General features: G+C 39.6%; 3 protein-coding genes across 3 annotated transcripts; 1 reads left to right on the top strand and 2 right to left on the bottom strand.

Moving 5' to 3' along the window:
- Positions 1 to 3,401: 3,401 nt before the first annotated feature.
- Positions 3,402 to 16,577, bottom strand: MONOS_8328 (uncharacterized protein). The gene is made up of 4 exons (XM_067878732.1): positions 16,209 to 16,577; positions 16,087 to 16,155; positions 10,669 to 16,035; positions 3,402 to 10,505 (listed from the first exon to the last, which is right to left on the bottom strand). Exons 1-4 carry the CDS (start codon positions 16,534 to 16,536, stop codon positions 3,691 to 3,693), a joined length of 12,579 nt encoding a protein of 4,192 aa, XP_067730285.1. The 5' UTR covers positions 16,537 to 16,577; the 3' UTR covers positions 3,402 to 3,690.
- An 11-nt stretch (positions 16,578 to 16,588) lies between these two features.
- On the top strand, positions 16,589 to 21,515 carry MONOS_8329 (putative Signal recognition particle receptor). The gene is made up of 10 exons (XM_067878733.1): positions 16,589 to 16,797; positions 16,862 to 16,913; positions 16,990 to 17,147; positions 17,203 to 17,348; positions 17,419 to 17,530; positions 17,630 to 18,205; positions 18,418 to 18,631; positions 18,826 to 18,900; positions 19,072 to 19,333; positions 19,459 to 21,515. The coding sequence occupies exons 1-10, from the start codon at positions 16,683 to 16,685 to the stop codon at positions 21,127 to 21,129; spliced, it is 3,381 nt and encodes a 1,126-aa protein (XP_067730284.1). The 5' UTR covers positions 16,589 to 16,682; the 3' UTR covers positions 21,130 to 21,515.
- On the bottom strand, positions 21,515 to 26,967 carry MONOS_8330 (putative intraflagellar transport protein 122; the record flags this gene model as incomplete). The annotated part of the gene is made up of 9 exons (XM_067878735.1): positions 21,515 to 24,733; positions 24,860 to 25,304; positions 25,383 to 25,833; positions 26,092 to 26,234; positions 26,289 to 26,489; positions 26,545 to 26,608; positions 26,663 to 26,749; positions 26,815 to 26,863; positions 26,941 to 26,967. 9 exons carry the CDS (start codon positions 26,965 to 26,967, stop codon positions 21,977 to 21,979), a joined length of 4,224 nt encoding a protein of 1,407 aa, XP_067730283.1. The 3' UTR covers positions 21,515 to 21,976.
- Between the last annotated feature and the right edge of the window lie 68 nt (positions 26,968 to 27,035).

Genomic DNA, 27,035 nt, shown 5'->3' with positions numbered 1-27,035 from the left:
AAGCACTCTCATCATCGTTCAATAATTGTTCCTTCACGTTTCGACATTTCTGTCTCAGCTTCTGCAAGCTCTGCTCCTTCCTTCTCTTCTGCCTTCAAAACACACAGCCTCTATTCGTTCCAGTACAAAGTATCTCGCGTGTCTGTTTTGTGGTAAGTTGAAGCATTTTCCTCGTATTTTTTTTTTTTGACAATAACGAACAGAGCACTTTTCTTTTCGAATCTTCTGCAGAATAACAATTGACAAACAGCCCATAATCGAGATGCAAACAGCAGAGCGATGAAATGAAAGCGAGAGAGAAAGCTCGCCAAACACAGACAAAGCAGTTTGGCACGTTGGATCTCTTCAATGCATCTGCTCGAGTCTGCTGAAACACGCAACAACAATATCAAACGCTATTGTCATTAATTCTATTTTCATTGGAAGAAAGCAATCATTGTTTGAAATAGACAAATCAAATGCACATAAGAAGTGGGGAATATGGATGTTAAAAATGATAAAATAAATTCACAAAATCAAGTTAAATACAAACTTCACAATCACCACAGCAAGCTGCCTCTCACAAAAGATATTCAAAATCCAGCTTTCAAAATTCTTTCGTCAATGTTGCAATTGAACGGAAATACTTCTTTGTTGTTGCCTGCTGTTGAATGAGTTCTTTCTATTTTTCCTAATATTCATTCGAATTGCTTTGTTCTGTCCTTATTTCTTTTCATTTCTTTTCTTTTCCTTTTTCTTTTCTTTTTCAATTGAAACATTTGCCCATTTTCAAATGTCCGTTTTCGCCTTGTTTTTTCTCTTCTTCCTTGTGTGCATTCCTTCAAGTGGCATCCCTTTTGGTACTCTTCTTCTGTTCAATTTCTCAATAAGCATCCTTCGCGAACTTCTTTGAAGGGAAATGCCGCTTGCCTTCTGGAAAAGAATTTGCCAACGGAACGCGAATCAGAAGAAGATAAATCACTTTCACCAAAACTGAAAACAAGAGTTTAGTGATTTCAATCAAAGTTCCGAAAGTGAATTTCCAAAAACCCATCTTTAAGCGGGAATACATAAAAAAAACCAGTTATAGTCTGTGTAAGTCAACTATTCAATGGATAAACTTGAAAGAGGATGGAATGAATTTATAAAACCAAAAAAAACTGCGATAGATCACACTTGAAAAAAGGCTGGCAGAAAGACAATCTCACCCGCAAAGCTGTAAGTGCAAGTGCTTTAAAATGGACGCATGTTCAAGATTCTGAGTTTTGAAACTTTGAAGGAGGAATCTTTCACACGCATTCAAAGATTTCATGAGTATTTCGTGAAGGCAAGTCACTGCTCTGGGATTGAAGCGAAAACAAATATTCCTCCAAGAAGCTTTATTTGTAGTTATACAATCTCTATTATTAGCATCTTCGAGATCTTCTGTTTCCTCATTTAAGTTTGTACTTTTCAGTTCTTTCGAACACAGCAAATGAACCAAAAGCTTGCTCATTTTTTTTTATCTTGATACATGTTCCATTTGAGTTTTCTCATGCATTAAAAACAACTCTTTTGGAACTGTTTGTTGCTGGCGCTTGCTTCCATTTCAACGAAAAATCCATAAATACTTGCATTTGACTCAATTTGCCTGTTTCGTTAGCTTTTTTTCTGGATTTGCGATATTGCTTGCCACAATGATCTTTATACTGTTTTTATGGCTTTAATTTGACACCTTCGCCAATTTCGGGGGGTAGAAATGAATTTATTTATGAAAGTGATAATGGCATTCTTTCTGCGCATCGTTGATCGCATTAGTGCGAATATTAAAAGATAATTGAATTGTTAATTCTTTTGTTTCATCTCATATATTCAATTCTTGCTTTTAACGTAAGAAATTAGCTTTCAAAGATCTGTTGAATATTTTCATTCTGTAATGGGTACACAACATAATTAAACAATATTTTTTGCTTTTTGAATTTTGTTCTATTCTTCTCTTACAAATATTTTTCTCAATTTTTGAATTTTATGTAATTATTTGCATGGTTGCTGTTGATTTATAATGAAATTATTGTGGAAAAAGTTTGGATCAAATCGTTGATTTTTTCATAAATACAAGAATTTTGCCCCGATTTCAGAGAAGAAAAATACAGTTCTTTATTTCTTTTTATTTTTCTTTTTATTATATGAATATCTCACTTTCATTATCAATTTTTTTGTATTTTTTCTTGATTTATCTGTGGATTTCACAAGTTCCTTTTTTTGTTAAAGAATAATGGAGAAAGAAGTTGAGATTTTGAGATTCTCTGAGACAAAAAAAGAACGAGATCAATAATCCGTTTAAATTAATAATTTGTAATAAACAGTTGAGTAAACTTTGTTGATGAAAAAACATTTTTTATTCAAAATTTGAAGGTGTCATTCAAAAGTTTTTCCGAAATAATTACAGATTCACACGGTTTTTAAAGAAATCAGTGAAAAAATGCAATTGTGAATGAAACATTGAGATTTTAAGATGAAACATTTTTTTTAATAAAAAAAGGATACACACATAGATTGTATTTTTTGTTGCGTAATCTCAAAGTCAGGCAAGCAACTTTGAATAATTTTACATTTTATAGAATTCTGATGATTGTTTTTTTTTTGAAACCATTTCCCCTTGATCCTTCAAGGTTTGTGAACTTCTATTATTTGAGTTCGGTTTTCATAAAAATTCTTCAAATTTTTTGAACAACAATTTTGTGGTTTTTTCCATGTTTTGCATTTCATAATTTGTTGTTTTATCTCATGGAAAATAGCAAACTTGGATGATTCAGTAATTTTGAAAACAATTAAAGATTCTGCAAATGGAGCGATTTCTGAAACATAATGATTTCAAAAGTATCACATATATTGACACAGATCTCGCATAAAATACCGGACATCTGTATTAAAGACCGGACAAGATCTATTTCACAATTACCACAAGAGGAAATATTCTGATAATTTTCCTCCAAATATATCTCATCAATACAAACTCATTTCATATGAAAAACTTTCAAAACTTCCTCGTTTATGTTCAGAAATAATTTATTATTTAATTCTCGGAGAAATAGGATATTGAGTTTCTTCGAAATTTTGAAAATCATTTTTGCTGAACACTAAAGAGTCTATTTTGAAAGACTCGTATATCAACTGAGAAAGTATTGTTTCGATATATGAAGGAAAATTGTCAGAATTAATTCTCTTGCAGAGATAGAGAAATCGATCTTGTCCGGTATTTTGCGCGATATCTGCATCACTCTCCATAACGAATTGTTATTGAAATTATATAATTTCATGCTCATTAAATTAACGTGAATACAATTCACTGACGGACGTGGCAACAAAAATAATAATTCGTCATTCAGGTTTTGATTCCATTATCTTCTTTTGCAAATTTCTCTTTTTTAGAATTAAAGGAATTTTTTTTCTTTTATGAAGAAAGCCATCAATACATTTTTGAGAAAATGACAAGCAGTCCAATTTGCCTTTAAATAAAATTTAATACACCAATAAAAAGTTACAAAAAAGAATAAAATACGAGGATGAAATCAACCAGGCATATATAGTTATTCATAAAAATTATGCGAAAAATATAACAAACGAAAAAATGATCGCATCAACAAAATAATACTGAAATTTCTAAAAGTAATTACCTTAATATTTAAAAGCTCTTTTCACTAATGTTTCCAATATAATATGCTTAACAATTCATTTTGACAAGTTGGCTTCCTCTTCCCAGCTAAATTGCGAAATCTCTTCTTCAATACGACTTTTGAGAAGTAAGTCTGGGATGATAGATACTTTGGAGGGATCTTTTTTCAATCCAGCTTGAACGGAAAGAAAAGAGGGAGCGAAATGAGCAGATGCTTTATTATCATCTTCTGGAAGTGATGCGAACTGGTTTCTAGTTGGAGATACAATATCAGACATGACGCTAGGAATGCCATTGCTGTCAGAGGAAAATTCAAGCACTGGACCATTTTTCTTTGATTCAGCCAGTTCCAAGTTCTGCTTCATTTCAGCTGGTGCCTGAAAATATACAGATTGAATCATTGGAGAGATTGATGTCGGAGCTATCTCTGACTGAATATTTAAGGATGATGATGAAGAAGAAAGGGAAAGAGGATTTTGCTGTATTTGCATTGATGGCGAAGTGATACTAGATGATGATTCCAAAGTGAAAGATTGACGAAGTGGATGAGGATGTTGCTGCTCCAGAAGAGTAGGAACAAAGTGAGATGTTTGTGAGATGGGTAGTGATGTGAGATGTGAATGATTCTGTGAGAAAAGTTGATCTGTTCCAGGTAAATGATTACCCTCAGCGAGTTGATGAGAATTTTGAGATAAAAATGATGATGTCTGATGTTGCATTTTCTTTTGTTCGAAATGCTGCGGTTGAAATTTAGCTTCATTAAGTAATTTCAAGCCAAGATGCTTCTGAACATCTATGTGCCTGTCGCCTTTTGGCCCATTTTCAATAAGTTCAGAAAGGGGTATTCCTTCCTCAGGGATGAAGCCGTGCCCATATAGTTTGCCAAGCTCACGTGCTGCTTTCATGCGCGCAATTCGCTTCTCTCTTTCAATTTCCTCTGGTGTCTTTTTCATTTTTGGTATTCCTTTTGTATGAAAAGCTTTTCCTCCACCAACCAGAATATCGAATGCTTCAATTTTACTCTCTTCAAGTTCTGACATTCTTTTCTGAGCCAAAAGCGCCTGCTGGCGCTGAATTAAATGTTGTTCTTCATATGCCTTTTTTTGCTGCATCGCTCCAATGTTTTGATTGGAGGCCATTAACTTTGCCACTTTTTTGATATCCTCCTCCTTCTTTATTGCGTCTCTTTGTATCATTGTAGCATCTTTTACAAGCATCAACATTGCTGTTTCTCTCTCCTTTCTCCTTTGCTTTTCTTCTTCCTCCCTCAAGCGCATCTGCTGTTTGCGCAGCCGCTCCTCTCGTCTTGCTTCAGCCAGCTCCAGCTGTTGCTTGTGTGCATTTTCTGCTTTCATTCCTCTGAGTGATACACCTTCTGATATTTGGATTGGAGCTGTACGACGAGCAAGATCAATGGCTTTTCGTTGCCCCATTTGCTCTATTGGCTGATTATGCTGAAGAAGGGAATATGAAGACAATACGTTTTCTGGTCGAGGCTGTGGCTGTTGATTCTGAACAGCAACTGTGATGGGTCGAAGAAGCTGCTCTTGCTCTGCTGCTGCCTGCATTGCAATCCTCTCTCTTTTTCTTTCTTGCTCTCTTTCGTTTTCTCTTTGGACTTTCAGAAAAACTTTTCTGCTCACTTTCTTTTTGTGAAGGCGTTCCCACACTTTTTGCCTGCGCGCAGGAGAATAGAAGAAGAGCGTTGTTGGTGAGCTTAGCTTCTTCAGGAACATTCCATCAAAAGTACGCCAAAATATGTCCTCTCGGCTGATCTCCACGTCATTGTGGAAAATTAAAAGCTCTTCATTAAAAAGAGATGACATTGGCAATGGTTTCTTTGATAATGATGGATGAGGCACGGGAAGAGATAACGCTTCGCATGATGCCTTTTTCTTCGCAGAAGCTTTGTTATTATTTTCGAAGGACTTTTCGTTTGATTCTATGTTCGAGATTGCTCCAGTTTCTACATCACAAAAGCGGAAGAAATGTGAGACACGACCTAAGAGATACATCAATAGCAGTGATGCTCCTTCCAAATTGTCCGGATTGATCGGTGGGGGTTGCAATGGCATCAGCGGTAATGGATCGCGATTACGAAACGGAATATAGGGCGGATATGGAGGTGAAGGAGGTGGTGGCGGAAGACCATCGAGAGTAACAGGAGGCATCATCACTGAAGAAAGAACTGCAGATTGATTATCAGAAGAATTCTCCACACTCTCAGGAATGAAAGACTGCTCTTCAGTAGATGAAGTGGGGATGTTTTGGGGAGGAGGAGTTGTGATTGGCTGCTCAGGCTCAATGTAGCTCTCGTCTGTGAAAGATAGATTTTGCATGCAAATAGGAAGAGGTGCATTGTATGCAAAAGCACCAAAAAAGGGATTTTTCAGATCAGTTGCAAAGGCAAATTCCGCACCCGGAGGGATGAGCGGGGGGAGAGGTGGTTCAAGAACTTCTGATGCAGAATTGACATTATCAGACATGTTCATGAACGGTGAAAATGAAGGTGAGGGAGATGGTGATGGAGCAGGGGATGGAGAAGAAGATATATTTTGTGGCTCGCTTGGATCTACTTGATCTATCGCTTCAGGCAAAGGCTGTGAATGCTCCTTGTCGTCTTTATTTTCTTCAGTCGTTTCAGTTTGTTGTTGTTCTGATGTCAAACCTTCTTGGAGCAACTCAGGTGCTTCAGAAGCATTTTTCTTATCCTCACTTTGCTCAGATGTATCAGGCATTTCGTTTTTGCCTTCATCCCCTTCTTCAATTTCCTTAGCTTTGGATCTCTTTTTCATTTTCTTCTTTGGCTCCGGTGGATAATAAGGGATTCCTGCATCAGCCATTTCCCTCCTTTTCTTTCTCATCTTTTTTCGTTCTATTTCAGCTACAAGCGAAAGTAGCGTCCCTGTTGTCTGTAGAGACACGATAGAGGGCTCTCCTAAAAGCGAAGGAGGTGCAGGAATCGACTGAATAGGAGCGGATTTTTCATGTTGCTTCAAAACATGTGTGGAAGAAAGCGGTGTTGGTGGCGGAGTATCAGAAAATGATGAAGGTGAAATACTGTTGCTCTCTTCATTTTCATCGGCTGGCTTGGCCTTCTTTCTGCTGCATGCCAGAGAAAGCAGCAGATCCACAAGTATTTTCTGTGAAGGAGTTGGAATCCAATGATCATTCTGAGGAGCTGCAGGATCAGGCGTGGCTGGAAGATGAGGAGGAAGCGGTGGAAGAGGTCTTTTCAGTTCACGTGAAGATGCCTTATGAGCATTTTCGTATTCTTTTAGAAATCTGGATGAACTTCTTTTGATTCTTTTATGCTTGACTTCAATTTTGATGCTGTTATCATCACCAACTTCATCCCTTTCGCTCTTATTGCTGCTTTTCTCTTCTTCCTCCTCTTTAAGAAGTCGAAGAAGCTCAAGTTTCTGTTCTTCGAGAAGTTTGTTTTGATCTTTTTTCGCCCGCCACTCCTCTTCCTTCTTCCGAAGGAGAGCAAAGCTTAGCTCGTTTTCTTCATCGTCGTCATCTTCATTTGAAGAAACATCAGATTTTTGTGACATAATTGATGACATCCCATCTTCTGAGACATCACTCAAATTTGAATATTCGCTGATGTAATCCTTATCCTCATTTTCGTCCACTTCTTTTCCTCTTCTGCTTTCCTTTTTCCTTTTTTCTCTTTTCACTTTTTTGACAAGTTTATTAATGAAGTCTTTGTCATCTGGAAAGTCAGCCTCTGCGCGTTCAGAAGCTAATCCTTCAAGACCATCCTCCTCATTCACATCATCGTTCACATCTCCTTCACCCAATGCATTTTCTTCTCCATTCCATTGCAGTTCAGTAATATCCTCATTTTCTCCATCCAATTCCTCATCATCTTCTTCATATTCATCGTTGTCACTATCTGCTTTAACAGGTCTTCTGCTCACAGCCTTCATTTCTCTCATCATCGCAGAGCTCATTTTAGTTTTCCTGTTGTGTTTGATAATCGCATGCATAAATTTCTGATTTGTGGCAAGTTCCATAAATGCATGCCTCACGAGAGATGCTATAAACACTCGCACAGCACCTGCTCTCTCCTCAAAGCGCTCTGCGAGTTTTCTGATGCACTCTGCCAGTTTGCGGAGAAGCAACACAAACGGCATTGCAGGATACAAGGGAAGAGGTCGTGCTCCAGTCAGCCTTGGTTGAATGAATGAGAAAGCATCGCTTGACCAATAAAGCTGAGGAAGATGCGGATAAGTTGCTTGCACAAGAGCCAAACGTAGTTGCTCAGCGGCAGACTGCTGTTCAGCTTGAAGCTGCATTTGCTGCATCTTTTCTGCTACAATCGCCTGCTTTGCTTTTTGGCGGTGCTTCTCTTCGAGTAAAATTGTATCTTCCTTTTGAGTTTGTGATATTTTCGAGTTTTTTCCAAATGAAGGAATGTTTGTTTTTGTTGTTGTAGATGAAGAGAAACCAGGAGTCGCGGCTAAGTGATTGGGATTTATTTGATTATTTTCATTCTCTTTGTTTATATTCGCATCTAATTGATTTACTATTCTTCCATCACTATTTCCGTCAGGATCTCTGTTTGCTTCATTCATATTTTCCTGCAGATTCTGATCATCTTCCAAAAGAGATTCATCCCAGCCTTCAACTACTCTTCTTCCAGCCAACACAATCGATGCTGCACATCGTGCTATTCCGATACCTTCTCCGCTTGTTGTGAGAGGATGATGCAGCACAGCTAAAACCATCTCCACATCCGCTTCCGTGCAGCAGTGGCGGAGAAAGCGCGATCTTATTCTGTTGAGCATTGGAAGAAGAGGTAACACAAGTGATGTAGGGAAGAGACGGAGTAGCGAAGTCAGTTGCACTGCACCCTGTGCCTGGCTGAAGGGAGGATAAAGAGGAGAAGGAGGAAAGTCGAGTGTCATCAAAGGAAGCGAATCAGCGAAAAATGATGGTGTACGCATGGAAGGAACATTTCTGAAAAATGACACTAGCATCGCATATACAAGTGAGGAATTAAACAGCAAAGGGAGGCTTTGCTGTATTTGAGGCCGCGACAATTTTGCCACAACCATTGAAAGTGAGCTAACTGAGCGTTTTTTAGCGGAATCAACCCCTTCATCGCTTGAGTTAATCCAGTTATCGGAATAACCATCTTTCATCTCATCATTAAAGACCATACGCTGAGTTATGTTTTTATCAAGAATTTTTCTATTTAAATTAGTCCTATTGTCTTCACTTCCGAATTCTTCCTCATCGTATTCTTCTCCTTCGGTATCTCCTCCAATCACTACAAGCGAACAAAGAAGAGAAGCAACTCGAATTAAACTGAATCCCCAAATTTCAACAAATGGCGATGCAGAAACAGCAGACAAAAGTGTTTGCAGCTGTGCAATACGAGGAGATATTATTAAGTGTTCATCATCCTCATCATCTTCTTCATAAACTTCATCTTCATCCTCATCAATCTCTTCAATATTTTCTTCTTCATTCTTTTGCTCATCAAGCCCAACTTCAACCAGGCTTTTTCTCTCACCATCTTCACTTTTGTTTTCTTTGACGTTGCCATCGTTTTCTCCTGATTTATCATTATCATCCTTTTTAATATCATTTTTTATCTCAATGAAATCATTCTGATCAGTTTTTAATTCTTTCTTCTTTCCTTCTTTCTCTTTCATATTGTTGTTCAACTTCACCTGCTTACCACTTTTTTTATTTTTTGCGGGACTTTTAACATTTTTCTTTATCTCTGTTTTTGTTCTCTTTCGCATTTCCCGTGGAATGTATTCAAATATCGGAGGGAAAAACTGGAATATGCGAATGATGAAAGAAATAGCAGAGAGAAAAGTGAGAGTTTCAAGTGGAGCAGAAAGAGTGAACAAAGCAGTTGGGACAATTTGCTCGTCTTCATGCATCACTTCATCCACACTTCCATCTTTTCTTTCATTGATCAAATTGTTCTCTTCCCCTTTCAGCTCTGGTTGTATCTTCTCTGCAAGCCCGTCGTCCATCTTGCTTGATAGATTTGAGAACTCTCCATTTGAACTTTGAAGTTCCTCAGATGTGTTTGAACTTTTTTTGATTGATAGTTTTTGATTCTCAACATCCTTTCCTTCAGCAATAGAAAGTCCACTTTGCTTATTTTCCATGGTCCTATTATTTCTAACTTTTTTCACAGTGGTCATTGAAAGGATGTAGTTGCATAGATGAAATGCAGCATCAACAACTTGTGCAAGTGTTCGCATCACAACCAGCCTTGCCCTCTTTGTCTCTTTCAGTCGAAGTCCAATGAATGCTCTTCGTTCCGTCTGAAACTGCAGCGCGATCGCATTCCTTTCCTCACGAGCCATTCGGTTCCTTTTTTGCATTGTCGTCTCTCTGTTCATCAGCTCCTTCATCTCCTCCTCTTCCTTTTTAATCCGTTCCTCTTCCTCTTTCAGTCGAATCTCTTCTTTAACCTCAGCTGGGAGCCTTTCCCACTCCTCTCTTTTTTGCTGCTCTTTCAGTTCAGCTTCCTTTCTCTGCTCTTCTTCCTCCACAATCCTCCGTAGTGGAGCCAGGCGATTCTCAACTACTTCAGCAGGAACACCGTCAATTCCAAAAAACGTGGGAAGATCGGGTGGGTTGTCAGATGCAGAAAGTGAAGATGCTAATGGAGCTGGGAGAGAAGGTTCATTAGTCGAAGCAGTTGGAGGAACAGATGCTTGGTGCATTGGAGATGAAGCGTTGGATCGCACAAGAGTTGGAGAGGAGGAAGAAGAATGAAGTGGAGGAAGGCGCACACCAGAATGCGCTCGAGGCATCTGCGGCTGAGGATGAGCTGCACCGCGAAGCCCACGCAATTGGAGAGCATTTGATGTGTTTTTTGTTGCTGGAAAAGCTAAGTTGAAGAATAATAGAAAAATAGAAAATTATGATACCGTTTGAAATAATAATGATATGAATAAAAAAAAACATAATAATATTATTTCACAACAAAAAAGGAACCAGATAAAGAATGAGATACAATTGCACATTCTTTTTCATGAAATGATTGTTCAAACCTTTTTTCCTTAGCTCTCTTTCTCTTTTCATCTGATCGAACTTATTGAAGCTGTCTTTGGTGTGATCGTGCACAATCACCTTCACATTTGCCCCCATCGCTCTTCCTGTTTGTGGATCATATCCCAAATTGCTTCTTCTCCCCAAAGCGCCATCTTCTCCTGGCATTCCTTTTCCTTCCATCGCTTTCTGCTTCATCATCTGTGCCATTCTTGCGCGTTCAATCAAAGACATTCCTTCCATTTGCTTTGGAATTGAAAACGATCCTCGCTTAACGATCCCTGTTTTGTTTGTTGAAGATGCCAAGATTCCATTCGAGCGCACAATTGGATCTCTGAGCGGAGGCAAAGGCTGCTGTTGCTTGTTGACTGTGTTTATTTGCCTCTGTGACAATGCAAGAGAAGTCGATGTATTCGAATTTGCGTTGATTCCTCCGCTGCTTATTCCAGCCCGAGCAACATTTTTCATTTCTCCTCTTTCTCTCTCCTCTTCGGTTGAGACCAAACCGTTCTGCTCAGAATCAGGTTGCATGCCCGCATTTCCAGTCAGCAATGACTCTCTTTCTCTCTGAAGCCTTTCTCTTTCTCTGTTGAGCTGCGCCTTTTTCTTTTCCAATTGAGCTCGGAGCAGAGCACGCTCTGCGTCAGTCAGGACAGCCTCGATGTCTTCATCCTCGTCAAACTCATCGTCATAATTGCTGATGTTAATACCCTCAAAATCTTTGCTTTTGCCTTCATCTCTGCTGTTCTGTTGATCTTTAGCTTTCTGTATGCTTCCATCAAAATTATTAGCAATTCCATTCATTTGAAATGCATTTTTATCGTTGTAACCTTCTCCTTTATTCAATTCGCTACCAACTCCATTAAATCTCGGCTTTGCTCCAGTGATGCCAATTCCAGCGATTAGAGCAGCTTCCAATTCTTGTGAATGCTTCTCAATGAGAGTTGTGTTTGTCAAAGAAGCGAATTCCATTGCAAGTCTTTCCACAATCGACAGATAGCGTGCCACGTTGCCCAAAAACAAAGGAGGAAGCACCTCAACAAACAAGGCATCGAAAGACGACTGCCGTGGGAATGAAAGAAGAAGAGAGGCATATGCCGAAGGAATCAGCGAAGTGTCCACAGATAAATATTGTGTTATGAGTGCAGAGAGAGTTGGAGAATCACGGGGTAGAGGAGATGGAAGTGGCGGAAAATAAGATTCTTCATTTTCATCAGAAAAAGAAAATGTTTTCATTTTTTGTTTGTTTAAATCAAGATTTTCTTTTATTGAGACATCAAATGCTTTATTTTGCAATATTTGATTTTTATTTCCGAAGCTTTGAATATTCGCAACTTTTGCTGTTTGTTCATTATCAGACTTTTCAATTTTAATTCCATTTGGCTCGTTTCCTTTGACATTTGAAGTCGACAATGAAGCATTCAACGACGCCATTGGAGACGATGTAATGGCATTCCCTTCTATTTCTAATTGGTCTTCAGGAAGATGTTCTTGTTTGTTTTGCAATATCTCTCTCAATTGTGTCATTCTCTTATCTTCAGGACGATCCTTCTTTACGCTTTCTTTTGGCAATTCAGGAATTGTCATTTCAAAAAGTTCATTTGGCTTGTCTTGTTTTTTATCTCTTTCTTTGTAACTAGCTGTTTCCTGCAGTTTGTCTTTTTCGTTCTTTTTATCTTCTTTGTTTTCTTTCTCACCTTTCTTCTTTTTATCTTTGCTTTTCTTTTTCTTCTTTTCTTTGTCTTTTTCCTTTGTCTCTTCTTCATCTCCAATTTGTCCTTCGATCTTTTCCCTTGCTCTTTCTTCTGATTGATTCACGTTCTGTTTTCCTGTTTCGTTCATTTTCTCTCGTTTCTTTTTGTCTTTGCGTTTTCGTTGCTTTCTTTCTTTTTCTTTTGTTGGACTCGAAATATTCTCAATGCTGAACATTCTCTTTCTTTTTCTTTCCTTCCTTTTCCAAATCGTCTCCTTCATTTTCAGCCAGACTTCCATCCTTTCTGCTCTTTCTCCAACAATCTCCTTCCATTTGCCCCATTCTGCATCAGATGAATATGAATAGCACGAATCTGATCTGAGAAGCATAAAAGTCGAAACAACCAGCCCACCACGCGGTGAAATGAACCATCGCCAAGCATTCTTCTGCAACTCTGTGAGATGCAGCTGAAGAGACTCAACATCTGCAAGTGTTAGAACAGGTTGTGCTGTAAACGATGCTTGAAGTGGAAACAAAGCATTGGAGATAACAGCATTGTTATTATTATTCATGGCATCGTTATTGGCAGAAACCATTGGCGATGAAATTGAAGACTGGTTTTGATCTGGATTAAGGAGCATCTCATCGTTTTCAGTCATCCTTTGATTGAAGTTGAATGCATCGCTTCCAGTCAATTTGACCAGCTGCTGTTGTATTCTCTGCTCTTCCCTCAAAATGCTTCTCTCCAATTCAGAGTTGATGCACCTCAAAACCGTTGCAAGACAACTGCACGACGAGCGCGCAACCAAAAAGTCCTCAGAAGTCATCCCAAACGCCAGCGTCTCCAACACAAAGCCGATACTGCCTGGCTCTGCAACAGCTAGCGACACCATCTGCATTGCATGCGACTCAGCCAGCAGGAAGAAGACAAGCGATGGATGCAAATAGAGCGGATGAGTCGGAGGAAGAGAAGGGCAGAACGAGTAGCGAGGCTGTTCAGAAAACACTGGAGGTGAAGGTGGATAAACAGGGAACGGAGCAAGCAGCCTGCGCTTCTTTTTCCTTTTTGAGTCTTTTGCTGAAAGCAAATTTTGCTTTGAAGATTTGCTTGTCGGATTTTGCAATTCCTCCAACAGCTTTGCAGGGTCTTCAGGTAAAATTACGCCATCGAAGTTGATTTCTTCATCATACAGCATTTCATCCTGTTTCATTTTCAGCTTTCTCAGAAGAAGCGCTTTTGCCCTTTCTCTTTCAATAGCCTCTTCCTTTTGTGCCTCCAGCTCTCTTATTCTCTCCAACTCTTCCTCCTCCTCTCTCCTCTTCCTTTCCATCATCATCCATTCCCTCATTCTCATTTCCCACTCAAACTGGCGTTCTGCTGCATCCAGGGCCGGAAAGCAGAGCATCCCTTTACCACACAACAGCCTCTGCAGATCTCCAGGCCTCTTCGTCGCCAGCTCCACAGCCATTTGAGTGGAGAACCCGAACGAAGCCTCAAGTAGCCATGCCAATAAGTCGAGGCAGGTGTGTGGCTGGCGGAGAGGAGAGATCAGCGTAGCAGAAAGAGACAAAGAGGAGAAGAATGTGGAAGGAGTGGTGTGAAGTAGCTGAGAAAGCGAAGGAGGATTAGACGGGGTGGGAATGGCGCAGTCGTCAGATGAGGAGCAATCAGAAGAAGAAAGAAGAGATGCAGATGAAATACACGAAGAAGATTCAGACAAATCAGATGAGTCTGACGAATCAAATTCTGAAGTTGTCTCTTGTTCAGAAGGGTTTTCGGCACCTGAATTCAATCTTTTTGGTGCTTTCGCATCATTCTCCTCTTCACTTTTTGTTGATGATGTGGCGTCCTCATTTTTGACTTCATTTGATTTTGCTGGATCTTCATCAGAAACAACATATTCGTCTTTTTTCTCACAAACAGCTTCATTCGGTTGAATTTTTGCCTGTTTTGCTTTAAACATGTCGATTTTCTGGTTCATTCGCACAATTTTTCTTTCTTCCCTTTCCCACGTTCTCAGCATTCTTCTCCACTTCTTCTCGTCTTCCACTCTTCCTCTGTCCATCTTTGTGCTCTTCACTTCCACTGTCGATCTCGGAAGATCCAGAATCCTCTTCCCATCGGCTCCTCCGATGCACACACTTCCTCTTTCTTTGTCTCCCCTTTCTGACAGATAGCATTCATTTCGCTCATTTAGCAGCGCACGCTCCTGTGCCAGTGTGAACGAGTACTGCAGCGTAGACATCCTCAGAAATCGCAGCGACGCTCTGCTTAATGGCATCAATTGCATAGCCTGTCCTTGTGCTTCGCGTTGCAGTATCTGCAACTCTCTTTGAGAGGAAGAAAGAAAAGGAGAAGTTTCAGGCTTGTCTGGAAATTGCTGTTGTGATGGCTGTCCTTGTTCGTTTTCGCTGTCTTTTTTGATCTGAGAAGGATCAACAACTTGTCCATCAGGTGTTTTATTTGATTCTGCCTCTTTCTCTTTCAACTTCTCCTTTAGCTCTTTGGCTGCTGCCCTCCTTTTCTCTTCCTCTTTTTTGGTCCACTCTTCTTCTGCTTTTTTCAGCACTGCCTTTTTCTCGTCAAACCCTTCAGCATTCAGCATTTTCTTTGCAAGATGTGTTATAACTGCCTCTTTCTCTCTTTCTTCTCTTTCTTCTTTTGCAATCGTCTTCTTCCTTTCTTCTTCCTCTTCCTGGATTTGCTTCTCTTTCAGTGCTTTTTCTTCTTCTATTCGTCTTCTTTGCATCTCTGCTTCTTCTTCTTCTCTTCTAATTCTTTCTGTTTCAGCCTCTTCCTCTTCTTTCCTTTTCATTTGTTCTTCCTTCATTTTCTGTTGTTCCTCCGCCAGCTCTTTCATCTTCTGCTCAATCTGCTCCTTTTTGCTGAGCGCTTTCTCTCCTCTTTTTGCTGCGTCTTCTTTCTCCTTCTCTTCTTCCTCGCGCAGCCTCTCCTTCCTCACATCCCTTTGCTTCCAAGCTTCGCTGAGTGAAATGCCTTTCCTGGCAAATGGTTTCCGTTTCGGAAAGCGTCCTTTTACAGTTTTTGCTTCAGAAGTGTTTTTTGGTTGTGCAATATCGCCTTTCTCATCGTCTTTCTGATTATCTTCCATTTCAACCAGCTTTTTCGCTTCTTCTTCCAACTGCTTCTTCAATCTCTTCTCTTCGTTCTTGATCTTGTCCAATTCCTCAGCTAATTCTCTCTCCTTCTGCACCCTCAGAGGAAGGACTGTGGGAATCAGCGGCTTTCGTTTCTTTGCTTTCTCAATTCGACTCAAAGCTGCAGCTAATGCGTCTTCTTCTGATTGGAGCTGTTTTGTAGGTTCAGAGCTTTCACTTTCTATTTTTGGTTCTGAGGGCAACTTTTCTTTTTCCGCATTCTCTTCATTTGCGCGATTTCCATCTTCAGTGGTCTCTTTTATTTTTTCTTCTGTTTTTGCTTCTGTTTGCTCGCTTTTTGGTAGTTGTTCATTATTTGACTCATTTTCAACAGGTATAACTGGAGCCTCAACTTGTGCATTGTCTGTTTGACCTTGATTTTCTGAGTTTTCTTCTGTGCTTGCAGGTTGCTCGTTTTGCAATGGCAATTCTTCTGGATATTCAACAAATGGAGGAGGTGGAATAGTTTGAAAGAATTCGAAAGGAACAGGTTCATTTGTTGAGTCAACATGCTGGCCTGAATAAAAAAGAAAAAATAAATGCAAAACATGTCAAATCTCATTATTACCTTGTAATCCATCCAATGCTTCAGATTTTGTGTGTACGCATGACAGCAAATATAAAATTGCATTTTTATCTTAAATGAACGAAAATCATCAATAATTTTCTTAAAAAATTAACAAAGCAGACTTTTTAAATAAATGTCTGCTTTCATTGCGTCTGGAAGAATAATTCCCAACTTTTCTAAGTAAATATACAAATATCCAAAATTCAGTGCGATATCCGAAGGTTCACTTGACTGTACAAATTGTATTCCTGATAATTCATTAGATGTCTGATCTTGGTGTGCTTTTGTAAATATTTTAACCAAAAGTAATTGAAACATTGTTCCATTAACAAGAATTGATTCAAGGTTCTGTCCAACTGGAAATAAGGCAAATGGTTCGATTGTTTCATCTATTTCCAATGGTACATCACATTTTGCTAGCCAGCGAGCAAGATAACATGGTATAAGCATCTAGTTTCCTTGAAAAGAGGAAAATAAAATATTAACCGATTGATGGTTCCATAACATAAATTTGTCTGAAATTGTTTTTTTTACAACGAAATATTTGAATTCACATTGCTTAGACTGATATTAAAATAGTATCATTACATTATAAAATGACTAGATATTTTTGTCACCACTCGATTGCAACTTTGATCCTTTTGTTGGTGAATGTTTTGGATTTTATTCATGCTGGCTCTATTGATCGAACAAGAGGGGTTCATCCAAAACGTATGAGCTATTTTTTAGTACACTTTATTTCTTATAATTGGTGTATTTCTTTAATCAAAAAAAGTTTTGAAATATTATTACAACGACACTTTCACTTGTTTTGATGGATCAAAAACGTTTGAGACAGCTCAACTCATTTTTAAGACATAGCATTGCTTATTTTATATATCTTTTGTGTTAATATCATATTAGTATACCAGCCAGCTATGTTAATGACAACATATGCGACTGCCCTGATGGAAGTGATGAACCAGGAACATCTGCATGTCCAAATGGAAAATTTTGGTGCCAGAATTTAAGGTCACGCGGCTATTATATTGAATCTTCCAGAGTTGATGATGGAATTGTTGGTATGAAAGTTCTTTTTTATCTTGAAATCAGATTTTTCTTTTATTTATGATTCAGATTGTTGCGATGGCAGCGATGAAATAGAATTTATCGAAAGAGCAGAACTTGATGCAAAAGAGAAAAGTGAATTAGTTAAAAATTGCAGAAAAGTCAACGAAGAAATTGTGAAAGAGAAAACTGAACTTTTAGAAATTCTTAAAGCTGTATGTGTTTTCTTAAGTACAATTTTTTCGAGAAATTTTGCCGACTATTCTTGATTTTGAAATAAATAAGACACCTGGAGGATCAACTCCAAGAATTGGAGGTGTGGAAAGACTCCAACGAGTCAAAGAAATTGCCAAACGAAAAATGGATGAAGCAACGAAAAAGAGATACAATTTAAAAAGTTTGCTGGACAAATGCTTATTTCATGAACATTTTTTTTATAATTATGGATTGAACTGTATTTATAACAAACAAAATGATATCAATTGAATTTTTTCAGTTTATCTTAAATTTAGAAATGATATGGAATCACAGCAACTTGATGAAGAATACAAACTTCGGAATGAATTGGTGAATCTGGCGAAGGTGAGAAGGTGGAAAGAGAAAATTTGCAGTTTATTTAGAAAGCCAACGACTGAAAAGAGCATGGACAACACAAGCAGTTCAAATGAGACTGGAGAATCGAAACACAGCGATAGTAATTCCAATGATTCACTTCACAAAACAGACAATTCAACAGACGATGCCAACAAAACACACACGTCACACATTCATTCATCTTCTCACCATCATTTCCACATTCCCGACAACAAGGGGCCATTTAGCGATGAAGCCTTTATTGCATTTCGCTTCCAGCAGCTCACTTTATCAGCTTCTCTGCGGATGAAGACAGCACTCAAACACATCCAGAACACAATGCATTTCTTTTCGCATTACATCTTCATGTTTCTGAACTGGCTGAAGGAGAAGACAGAAGACGAGGACGACTTCAGCGTGGTGGATCGGATGGATAACACTTTGAAGGACTCAGAAAAGTTCTCGAGAGAAAGACGGAGAGCTGTATTTCAAAGAAAAGGTGTGAAATGCAAATGAATGAGAATGAAGATGAAGGGGAAAGTCAAAGAAAAAAATTTAAGAGGAGGATTAAAGAGAGATTTTTTTTTTTTGAAATTCTCAATATACAAATTATACCATTTGGATGATAATTTTTGATTAACTTTACATTCTCTTTCTTTCATATTGATTTGAACTTTTCATTATCCTTACATTTTTATCTATCTTTCTCAGCATATCCACCAATTGATCCTGTTCTGAAGTACAATCTTCACAAAGAGGCGACCATTGGCTATGAAGACAGCATCCGATCGCTGAATGACACGATTGCTGAGAAAGAGAGGCAGCTGCAGCATGTCGATTGGTGGATGAGTAAGACACAGAATGACTCAATGGTGAGGTGTTTGGCGTCGTATTTCGGAAAGAAATTCGAAGACGAAAAGAAAAGGTTTGATGAAGGAGAGAAAGAGAAAGAAATGCAAAAGAAAAGAGAATTGATACGATTGGTTTTGAAGGAGTGCATTTTTGTATTTGTGGAGTTTTGTTTTGAAGTGAGGTTTATTAAGTTCTTTGAACATACATTTGAATTATGCTTCTTTTAACACTTGTATTTTTATTTCATTCATAAATGTTATTCTTTAGCTTTTATTGGACACTTGTATTTGGCGGACAAGCAAAGATCGTTGAGAATAAAAAGCCATACACGACAATTCTTGCGTTTGTATTTGATCTTCAAATAATTTTAGTTTTGCTTAAAAAAATTTCTTTTTCTTTAATTAATTTCTTTGTGTTGAATTTGGTGCACAAATTTTATCATAATTTCAACTTGTTTTTCAATTGGGTTTTTTCTATGCAAAAATGTGACATAAAAATTATGCACATAATCAGTTCATTTTATGATGTGGACACATACGAGATGAAGCTTTATTACCGATACATCTCCACAATTATTCCCACAGACGATCCATCTGCACAAAACAGAACATCCACAGCGATTATCCTCAAAGACAAGGCAAATGCGAAGAAGTTCAGAGAAAGAAGACCAGGCGATGACAGAGAAATACCATTCATAACAGTCTCGCTGCTCTGTGGAACTGACCCGCCGACTATTTCTGAATGGAAAGAAAACGATGATGGCACACATGAATTGGTTTGTGAAGTTGATTTTCTTTTTGAACTGAACAATATTTTTTTTTTATTCTTGTGTTCATATTTAAAATAATCTCCACATTTCTTATATATTTAATCATTAACAAAATTCCTATGTTAAAATAGACAATGTTCTTGCCTTGTGCTTGCAACGTTGTGCCTCGTCCAGTCATCAGCACCAATCTCCTCGAAGCTGCGCCAAAAGGCTCTTCTTCTTCGAGGTATGATGAGAATGTGTTCTATTGGCCCAGGCCGCCCCGTGCTCCTATCCCCACTTACTCTCTCATTGCCTTTGTGAGTGCGGCTTTTGCTGCATACAAAAATCAGAGCATCGACTCGCTCCCCCAGTTTGTGACAACACACAGCAGCGAAGCCTTTGAAGAGCTGAGACGAGCAACGTATGCAGAAGACAGGGCGAGGATGGAACGAGAAGAGCAGATCAAAATTGTGAGGGAGTATGAAAAGGAGAAGGCGCTGGAACTGGAAAGCGGACGGAAAGAAGCAGAGGAAAAGAAAATTTTGGATGCCATTTTGAATGAAGATGATGAGGAGGAAGAGGAACAGAAAATAAAGCGAGAAGAATCAAAAGAAGCGATCAATAAAAAGAAAGAGGAGGTGAAAAAGAGAAGAGAAGAGGAAGAGAAGAGGAAGAAGGAAGAGGAGGAAAGAGGAAAACGAGAAGAAGAAGAACGATTGAAGAAGAAAGAGGAAGAAAGGAAGAGGAAGGAAGAGGAAGAGAGAGTGAAGAGGGAGGAAGAAGAAAAGAAAAGAAAGGAAGAAGAAGAAAGATTAAAGTGGGAGGAGGAGGAGAGGAGGAAGAGGGAGGAAGAAGAAAGAATAAGGAAAGAAGAAGAAGAGGAGGAGGAAAAGAAGCGGAAAGAGGATGAAGAAAGAAAACGCGAAGAAGAAGAAGAAGAAGAAGAAAGGCGGAAGGAAGAAGAGATTATTGAACAAGAAGAGGAAAGAAAAAGGAAAGAAGAGAATGAGGTAGAAAGAAAAGAGGAAGAGGAAGAAAAGAAAGTGGATAAAGAAGATCAAAAGAATAAAGAAGAGAAAGAAGAGAAAAATGAGAAAGAAGTGAAAGAAGAAGAAGAAGAAGAGAAAAGAGAAGGAAGAGTTGAGGAAGAGAAAGCAAACGGAAATGTTGAGGAAGAAAAGAATGAAGAAGAAGAAGAAGAACTTATGAAGGAAAAGGAAGAAAGGTTGCGGAAAGAAGAAGAAGAAGAGAAGAAGGAAGAAGAAGAGACATTAAAACGAGAAGAGGAGGAAGAATTAAAGAAGGAAGATGAAGTACGAAATAGAAAAGAGGAGGAAGAGAAAATTAAAAGAGTAGAAGAAGAGAGAAAGAGGAAAGAGGAAGAGGAGAGAAAACGTAAGGAGGAGGAAGAAAGATTGAGAAAAGAGGAAGAAGAAAAGAAGAAGAAAGAAGAAGAGAAATTAAAACGAGAGGAGGAGGAGAGGTTGAGAAAGGAAGAGAAAGAGAAAAGAGAGAGAGCAGAAGAGGAAAGGAAAATGAAGGAGGAAGAAGAAAGGAAGAGAAGAGAAGAAGAAGAAGAAGAAGAAGAACGTTTGAGAAAGGAAGAAGAAGAGAAGAAGAGGAAAGAAGAGGAAGAAAGAATAGAGCGAGAAGAAGAGGAAAAAGAGAGAAAGAGAAAAGAGGAAGAAGAAAGATTGAAAAAAGAGAAGGAAGATAGAAAGAAGAAAGAAGAAGAGGAAGAAAGGAAAAGGAAGGAAGAAGAGGAAAGAATAAAAAGAGAAGAAGAGATAAACGTGGAGGAAGAGGATAAAGATTTATAGAAAAAGAAGAAGAAAAGAACTCAAAGAAAAATATGAGGGAATTGTTAAATCCTCTATGAATTTTGAAGAAAAATACAAAAATTAAAATCAATTCTATCGGTTATTTTGGAGCAAGAACTAACAATATTTCATAGATGATAAATGTTAAAAGGCTTTTTACAATGATTTGTAGCAACAATTTATTCAATGTTTTTTTTTTATCCTTTGTTTTGTAGTTTTTTCAAAAGAAATGAAGCTGCTTATTCTTCAAATAAATCTGTTTTTATTCACTTTTTTTTTTTCATTTGCTTCACATTTCTTTAAGATTCTCTTTGTTTTTTAATCAATTCATTTCGCTTTTCATCCATCATTTTTTTGTGTTATATTCATACATCGTTGCGTATCTTTCATAATGTCCTTTATTTTCCTGATAAATGTTGTCATCTGCAAAAAGCAAAAGAAGGATAAAAACAAAACAAAACTGAAAATGAAACGGAAGGAATGAGGTGTTAGAGATACGAGTGAAAAGATGAAGAAGCGAAAAAATCTTCGGTTGCATTCCAAAAATGAAAGTGAATGAACAAACTTTCAATCTTTGAAAGCAACCAAATAAACGTGAATATTTGGCAATGTCACGAGAAAGTGGAAGGAAAGAAAACGCACAATAGAAAAAAGCATATGACACGAATAGCTGATTTGGTGAAAAAGAGCGAAGGAATAAGATTAACAGCACTAAATTTGTGAAAACAAATACATGAGAATAATGATAAGTGCAATAATAAACATGAAAAATTGTATCTGTTAAATATAATGTTATACATCTGAAAGCACTTCAACTGACAATCATCCCATTCACATAATTTGATGACTAGTTCTTCCCAACAGACGGAATCCTCCACACGCCCTGCTTCACAGTCATCTGCCGAGCTTTTGATTGCGTTGCAGGTGATGTCAAGTTCCTCAACCCCAGTTTAACATCGCCATTTTCATTGGTAGCACTTTCTCCTCCGATTTTCGGCCCAACCTTTGCCATACTTGCAGCTGAAGAAGAAGCAGACGCTGAGGCTGTTTTCACAGGGGTTGCTGCTTGTTCACCAGCCATTGAAGAGTTCTTTTCATTCACCACATACAGCTTCTTTATCGCCTCGTCGAGATCGTCCAGGTGAGTAAAGCAGAACGGACACCGGCTGTTCTGATGAATGCTCATCGCAAAGTCCTCCTCTGTGAAGAAGTGCAAACAGGCTGAGCACATCACCACCACAATGTCCGGAGCAAGGTTCGCATAATATCTCCAGCGAAGAGGTGCACCGTGCTTTGCCACAAACACCGCTGACGGTGGCATCTGTCGCAATCCTTCTCTGTTCAACTTCAGCTCCTGTGTGGCGTTTCCGTGCTGGATCTGGTACAGCTGCGAGGCAAATTGAGTGCCTGTGAATAATCCTTGTGCAGCGGGGCCTGCACCAACTGTAACGTCAGAGGCAGACGGGCCGAATGGAGAGAAGGAAGAAGAATTAGAGGCAGAGGTTACTGTCAGTGTGTTGCTCAGCGTCAGGCGCTGATAACCTCCTTCTCCATCTTCTCCTCCTCCGCCTTCAATTTCCTCATCCCATCCGTCGCTGTCGCGTATCCTCGTCTTTCCTGCTTTTGCACCGCGTCTCAAAGCACCTCCTGCTCCAAATGTCATCTGCGATGTCTTCGATGGCGGTAGCGATTTCAGCAGTTGCTCTGCCTCAATTTGCGAGATATCGTCTTCAACAAAGAACTCCACAAGGGGCAAAGGAAGGAACGAGGAGAAGGAGCGGATGAACTGCTGTCCGCAGAATTGGCAGGCGTCGCCCTTGTGGTTGTCGAGGGAGAGTGCATTGACCGACGAGCAGCGCCAGCAGAACTGCTGCAGATAGTCTGCGTCTGACTCTGGCTTCGACCGCACGAGAAGAGAGGTGAGCTCCACTTGGTGCACAAGCTGCTGGGGGAGACGATAGTCAGCCAGTTTTGTGCAGATGTTGCGGAGGAACCGCCAGGCACCCATGCGCCATGCGTGGCGGTGGAGAGAGTAGAGAACGATGGAGTAGCTGATGCCTTCGGGGAGACGAGAGGAGATGGACGAGTATGAGAGAGTGGAGAAGGATGAAACAGAATTGATGGAGGTTGATGAAGAGGAAGAGGATGAGGGAGATGGAATCATTCCTGACAGAGAAGATGAGAGAGACGAAGAAGTAGAAGAAGCAGAGGCAGAAGACGGTGATGTAGCTGATGCACCGACAGGAGGTGCAGTCAGAACAAGAGAAGAGTTCATCTTTGTGAATGTGCTTGACCCAAGAGTGGTGACAAGGAAGATGCCTGCATTGAAGAGCACATCTGATGAGTGTGTGGTGACTGGAGAGTATGTCGACTCGTGAATGAGAGCGTATGCATAGTACAACTCAGCCAGCAACTGCGCAAACTCCGCTTTCTCACCGGCTGAGGGGTCGTCTGCGATCGACACGAACTCCCGCGAGATCATCCACAAATACCTTGCTGCTATTCTGAACTGACTCTTCGCAACAGCATCGTTCTGCATCTCCCTCAGCAGCAGAATCGCCTGGTCGGGTCTCCCTGCCTTGTGGAAGGCGCGTTGTGCGTCGTTGAACTGGCCGTGTTCAGCGAGCCAGGCAGCATACGGCAGATACACCCGCGACATCAGCCCTGGCGTCTGCTCAGCAATGCTGATGGCAGACTCCCACTCGCCCAACCGCACATGCAGCTCGATCAGCGCTGCCGTGTCACCCATCTTCAGAAACGTCTCACGTGCATACGAATGCGCCTTGAAGCGCACAAAGTACTCGCCACACTTTGCAAGCGCCTGGTGGTCCAGCTTCCGCTGCCGCATCAGCTCCGCCAGATCGTCCACGAGCCCTCTTTCGCCGAGGATGGTGACAGCTTTCATCGACATCCCTGCAATTGCATACACCATCGACGCCTGCAGCATCTGCCCGATCTCTTCGCACCAACGTGCCTGTGATTGGATCAGCTCCTTCATCATCTTCCCGTTTGGTGCTGATGTCTGCTTCTGATAGTTCAGCGCTGCTTCAAAGTTGCGCAGGTCGCGGAAGAGATCCACTGCTGCCTCAGGATGCCCAGCAGACACATACATTTTGGCTGCCTCGTCGTATTCGCCAAGGAAAGCAAGCACTTTCCCCACCATCATCGCCTCAGGAACCGTTCCTTTGATCTTGTCCTGCTCCAAATCTGCGATGATGTCCATGTACTTCATTTCCTGGTTCCTCAAAAACGCCTTCTTTGCAATCAGAATCTCCAGCGAGCGCAGAGCAGCAGTGCCCAGGTTCGTCCAATCGACTGGAGTGACACCCAAACACGCAATACGATAAGCACTCTCAAAGTCCTTTCTGTCGATGAACTTGTAAAGAGCATCAGACTGGGGCACATCGTATGTGAGCATGGCCACTCTTCTCAGGCAGAACACTTTGCTGCCTTTCATCCCAACGACAAGCCCTTGCATACGCTGCCTGTATACAGGAAGGTCAGCCACTTTGATCATCAGCTGTGACTGCCCGCTGTAACACAACATCTGCTCAAATTCTGTGTTGAAGGCAACGCCGGTCACATTTCGCTCGTGGAGGATAACCTGTTTAAGAGGGAGATTCAATGAGTATTTAAGAATGTTAAAAAAATAAAAGATGTTTTTTACAAATGAGTCATTTTAAATTACAAACAATGATAAGAAGAATAATAAAACAATAAAATTTCATACCTCCTTTGTTGAAGTGTTGTAGATGAACATGTCGAAGTTCTCGTCGATCACTGCCAGCGATGCTCTGCTCATAGAAAAGTCCAGGCATCTGATAGCAGCTGTGTGAGTGAGGATTCTCGTGGTGAATGGGTTGTCGATGTAGATTGAATGCACCTCTCCATTGAACAGCCCTGCAAGCAAGCATTCCTTCCCTGGCGGTCCGCCGATCACTTTCAGGTACAAAATGGCTGACTCCATCTGCCACTCCATCTTCTTCCTGCCTCTCAGATCAAACACGATAATCGTCTTCACTTGACACACAATCACCGCCTCGGCTGTTGCTAGTAAAAGCGAGCACTCTTCGTCAAACGGAACAGAACCACGCGGACGGTGGACAAGCATCCCTGACTCAAAATCATCAGCTATGTCTGCCACGAGAATCTTTTTGGGTATTTGGATGGCAAGTCTGTTGGTTAGATAATGAAATAGTTAAAAATAAACAATTATACATGAAACGTATTGCACAAAAATGAAAAAAACAAACCTTCCTCGATAAACAGCCAGCTTCTGCACATAATCATTGCAGTTGATTCTGACCATCTGCGATATGTTAGTGAGGCTCTGCACCATTACATAAGTCATCAGATCGCGGTATGCATAGATGTCCTGATACAATCCATGGACTGTCTCAAACATGCAGTCGATGATGGCAATCTTGCCCTTCCCTGTACTCATTGCAAGCACGTCACTCTTCCCACGTGCAGCGATGGAGAAGATCCACTCGCTGCTTTCTCCCACTTTCGCCAGCTTCACCCCGTCCTTCGACATCAACCACGCTTCTTTGTTTGAGCCACCAAGGATCCAGAACTCTCCTCCTTGGAATGGCTCGATGCAGCACGGGTCACCATCCACTTTCCGTGGGTGTGTCAGTGGGCTTCCATCGGGATTGATGAATGAAAGCTGGCCATCCCAACTACCGACAGCTAGCTTGTCGCCTGGAAATTTGAAAATGAAATAAAATAAATAAATAAATAAATAAATAATGAATGAATGAAATGAGGTTTAATGACATTATTAATTGAATTGTTGAAAAAGAAAATATTCGGAAAATATTTAAATTGCAATCAAAAAGTCAGCATTTAAGATTAAATTTAAATCATATCCGTTTTGAAAAGCCAGTTTTCAAATTTTTTCAAAATTAAAGCATTTCAAATAATAAAAATATTTATCTTCTTTTAACATATGTAGCACACCATTATCTCTCATTGGATTCCAAGAAATTGTCCATATGGGCTCTTTTCGTTCGTAGAAATACATCTCTTTTCCTTCTTTGTTTCTTATTGACACGCGCCCATTAAAATGCCCAGTAGCAAGATATTGTCCATTGTTTGACCATCTAAAAAAAATGTCCACATAAAAAATATTAATAATTGCCAATCGCTAAGCATACGCTATGCATGTTATTTTTGAAGACACTTTTTCTTTCTTCACTTGTTGAGCATCTTCATTCCACAATCCAAAATCTAATTCAGTTCCACTTGCAAGTGTTTTTGTAATTGGATTGAACGCCAGTGCTTGTATAGTAGATGAATGAGGAAATGTTACTTTTCCTTGGCATTGAGGAGTCCAAATATTCACAGATCGATCAGCCCTTGAAAAAGATATTCGCGAATAAAATTTCTAACCACATAAAAAGTTCATCACACCCTCCTGTAGCAAACATTGATCCATCATGAGCATAAGCAATGCAAAATATTGTATCTTTGTGTGCTAAAAATGTTCAAATTTAAAAATTGCACTCCTTTCAAAAATACACTTCGAAACCTTTGATAACTTGCATTTCAAAATCTGGCGAAAGAACGTTTATGTTATAAATATATTGCCCAGATACGCATAAAAGTTGTTTTCCATCTAATTAACAAAGTAATAAGTAATGTTAAGTTGAAGATAACAATTAGAGAGATTTAAAAGCAAACCTGGACTAAATGTCATCCCCCAGATGGTATCTGGGTTATCCGTCAGTTGCTAGGGATAATGTTCATAATCGTAAATATTAATAAGAAAATATGATTTAATAAATTTCAATGGAAGCATCAAAAAACCTTTTCGATAATTATCTTTGGTTTCATTGGAAATTTATGGGATATTTAACGGTTAAAATTGTTTTTCAAAATAGATGATGTTTTTGCGAAAAGAG

Source organism: Monocercomonoides exilis (assembly GCF_001643675.1).
Source record: "Monocercomonoides exilis strain PA203 chromosome Unknown scaffold14-1859848, whole genome shotgun sequence".
In the NCBI taxonomy this organism is placed as follows: Eukaryota; Preaxostyla; order Oxymonadida; family Polymastigidae; genus Monocercomonoides; species Monocercomonoides exilis.
This window is presented reverse-complemented; position numbering and strand designations above follow the sequence as displayed.

Bases quoted from the DNA above. Each gene is read 5' to 3' on its own strand.
- MONOS_8329 (XM_067878733.1), top strand. From the start codon at position 16,683: ATGACTAGATATTTTTGTCACCACTCGATTGCAACTTTGATCCTTTTG. The intron at 17,349-17,418 runs GTATGTGTTTTC...GAAATAAATAAG, and splicing joins TTTTAGAAATTCTTAAAGCT to ACACCTGGAGGATCAACTCC. The intron at 18,206-18,417 runs GTGTGAAATGCA...TATCTTTCTCAG, and splicing joins AGCTGTATTTCAAAGAAAAG to CATATCCACCAATTGATCCT.
- MONOS_8328 (XM_067878732.1), bottom strand. From the start codon at position 16,536: ATGCTTATACCATGTTATCTTGCTCGCTGGCTAGCAAAATGTGATGTA. The intron at 16,156-16,208 runs GTCTGCTTTGTT...CGTTCATTTAAG, and splicing joins AGCAGACATTTATTTAAAAA to ATAAAAATGCAATTTTATAT. The intron at 10,506-10,668 runs GTTTGAACAATC...TCTTCAACTTAG, and splicing joins AAGAGAGCTAAGGAAAAAAG to CTTTTCCAGCAACAAAAAAC.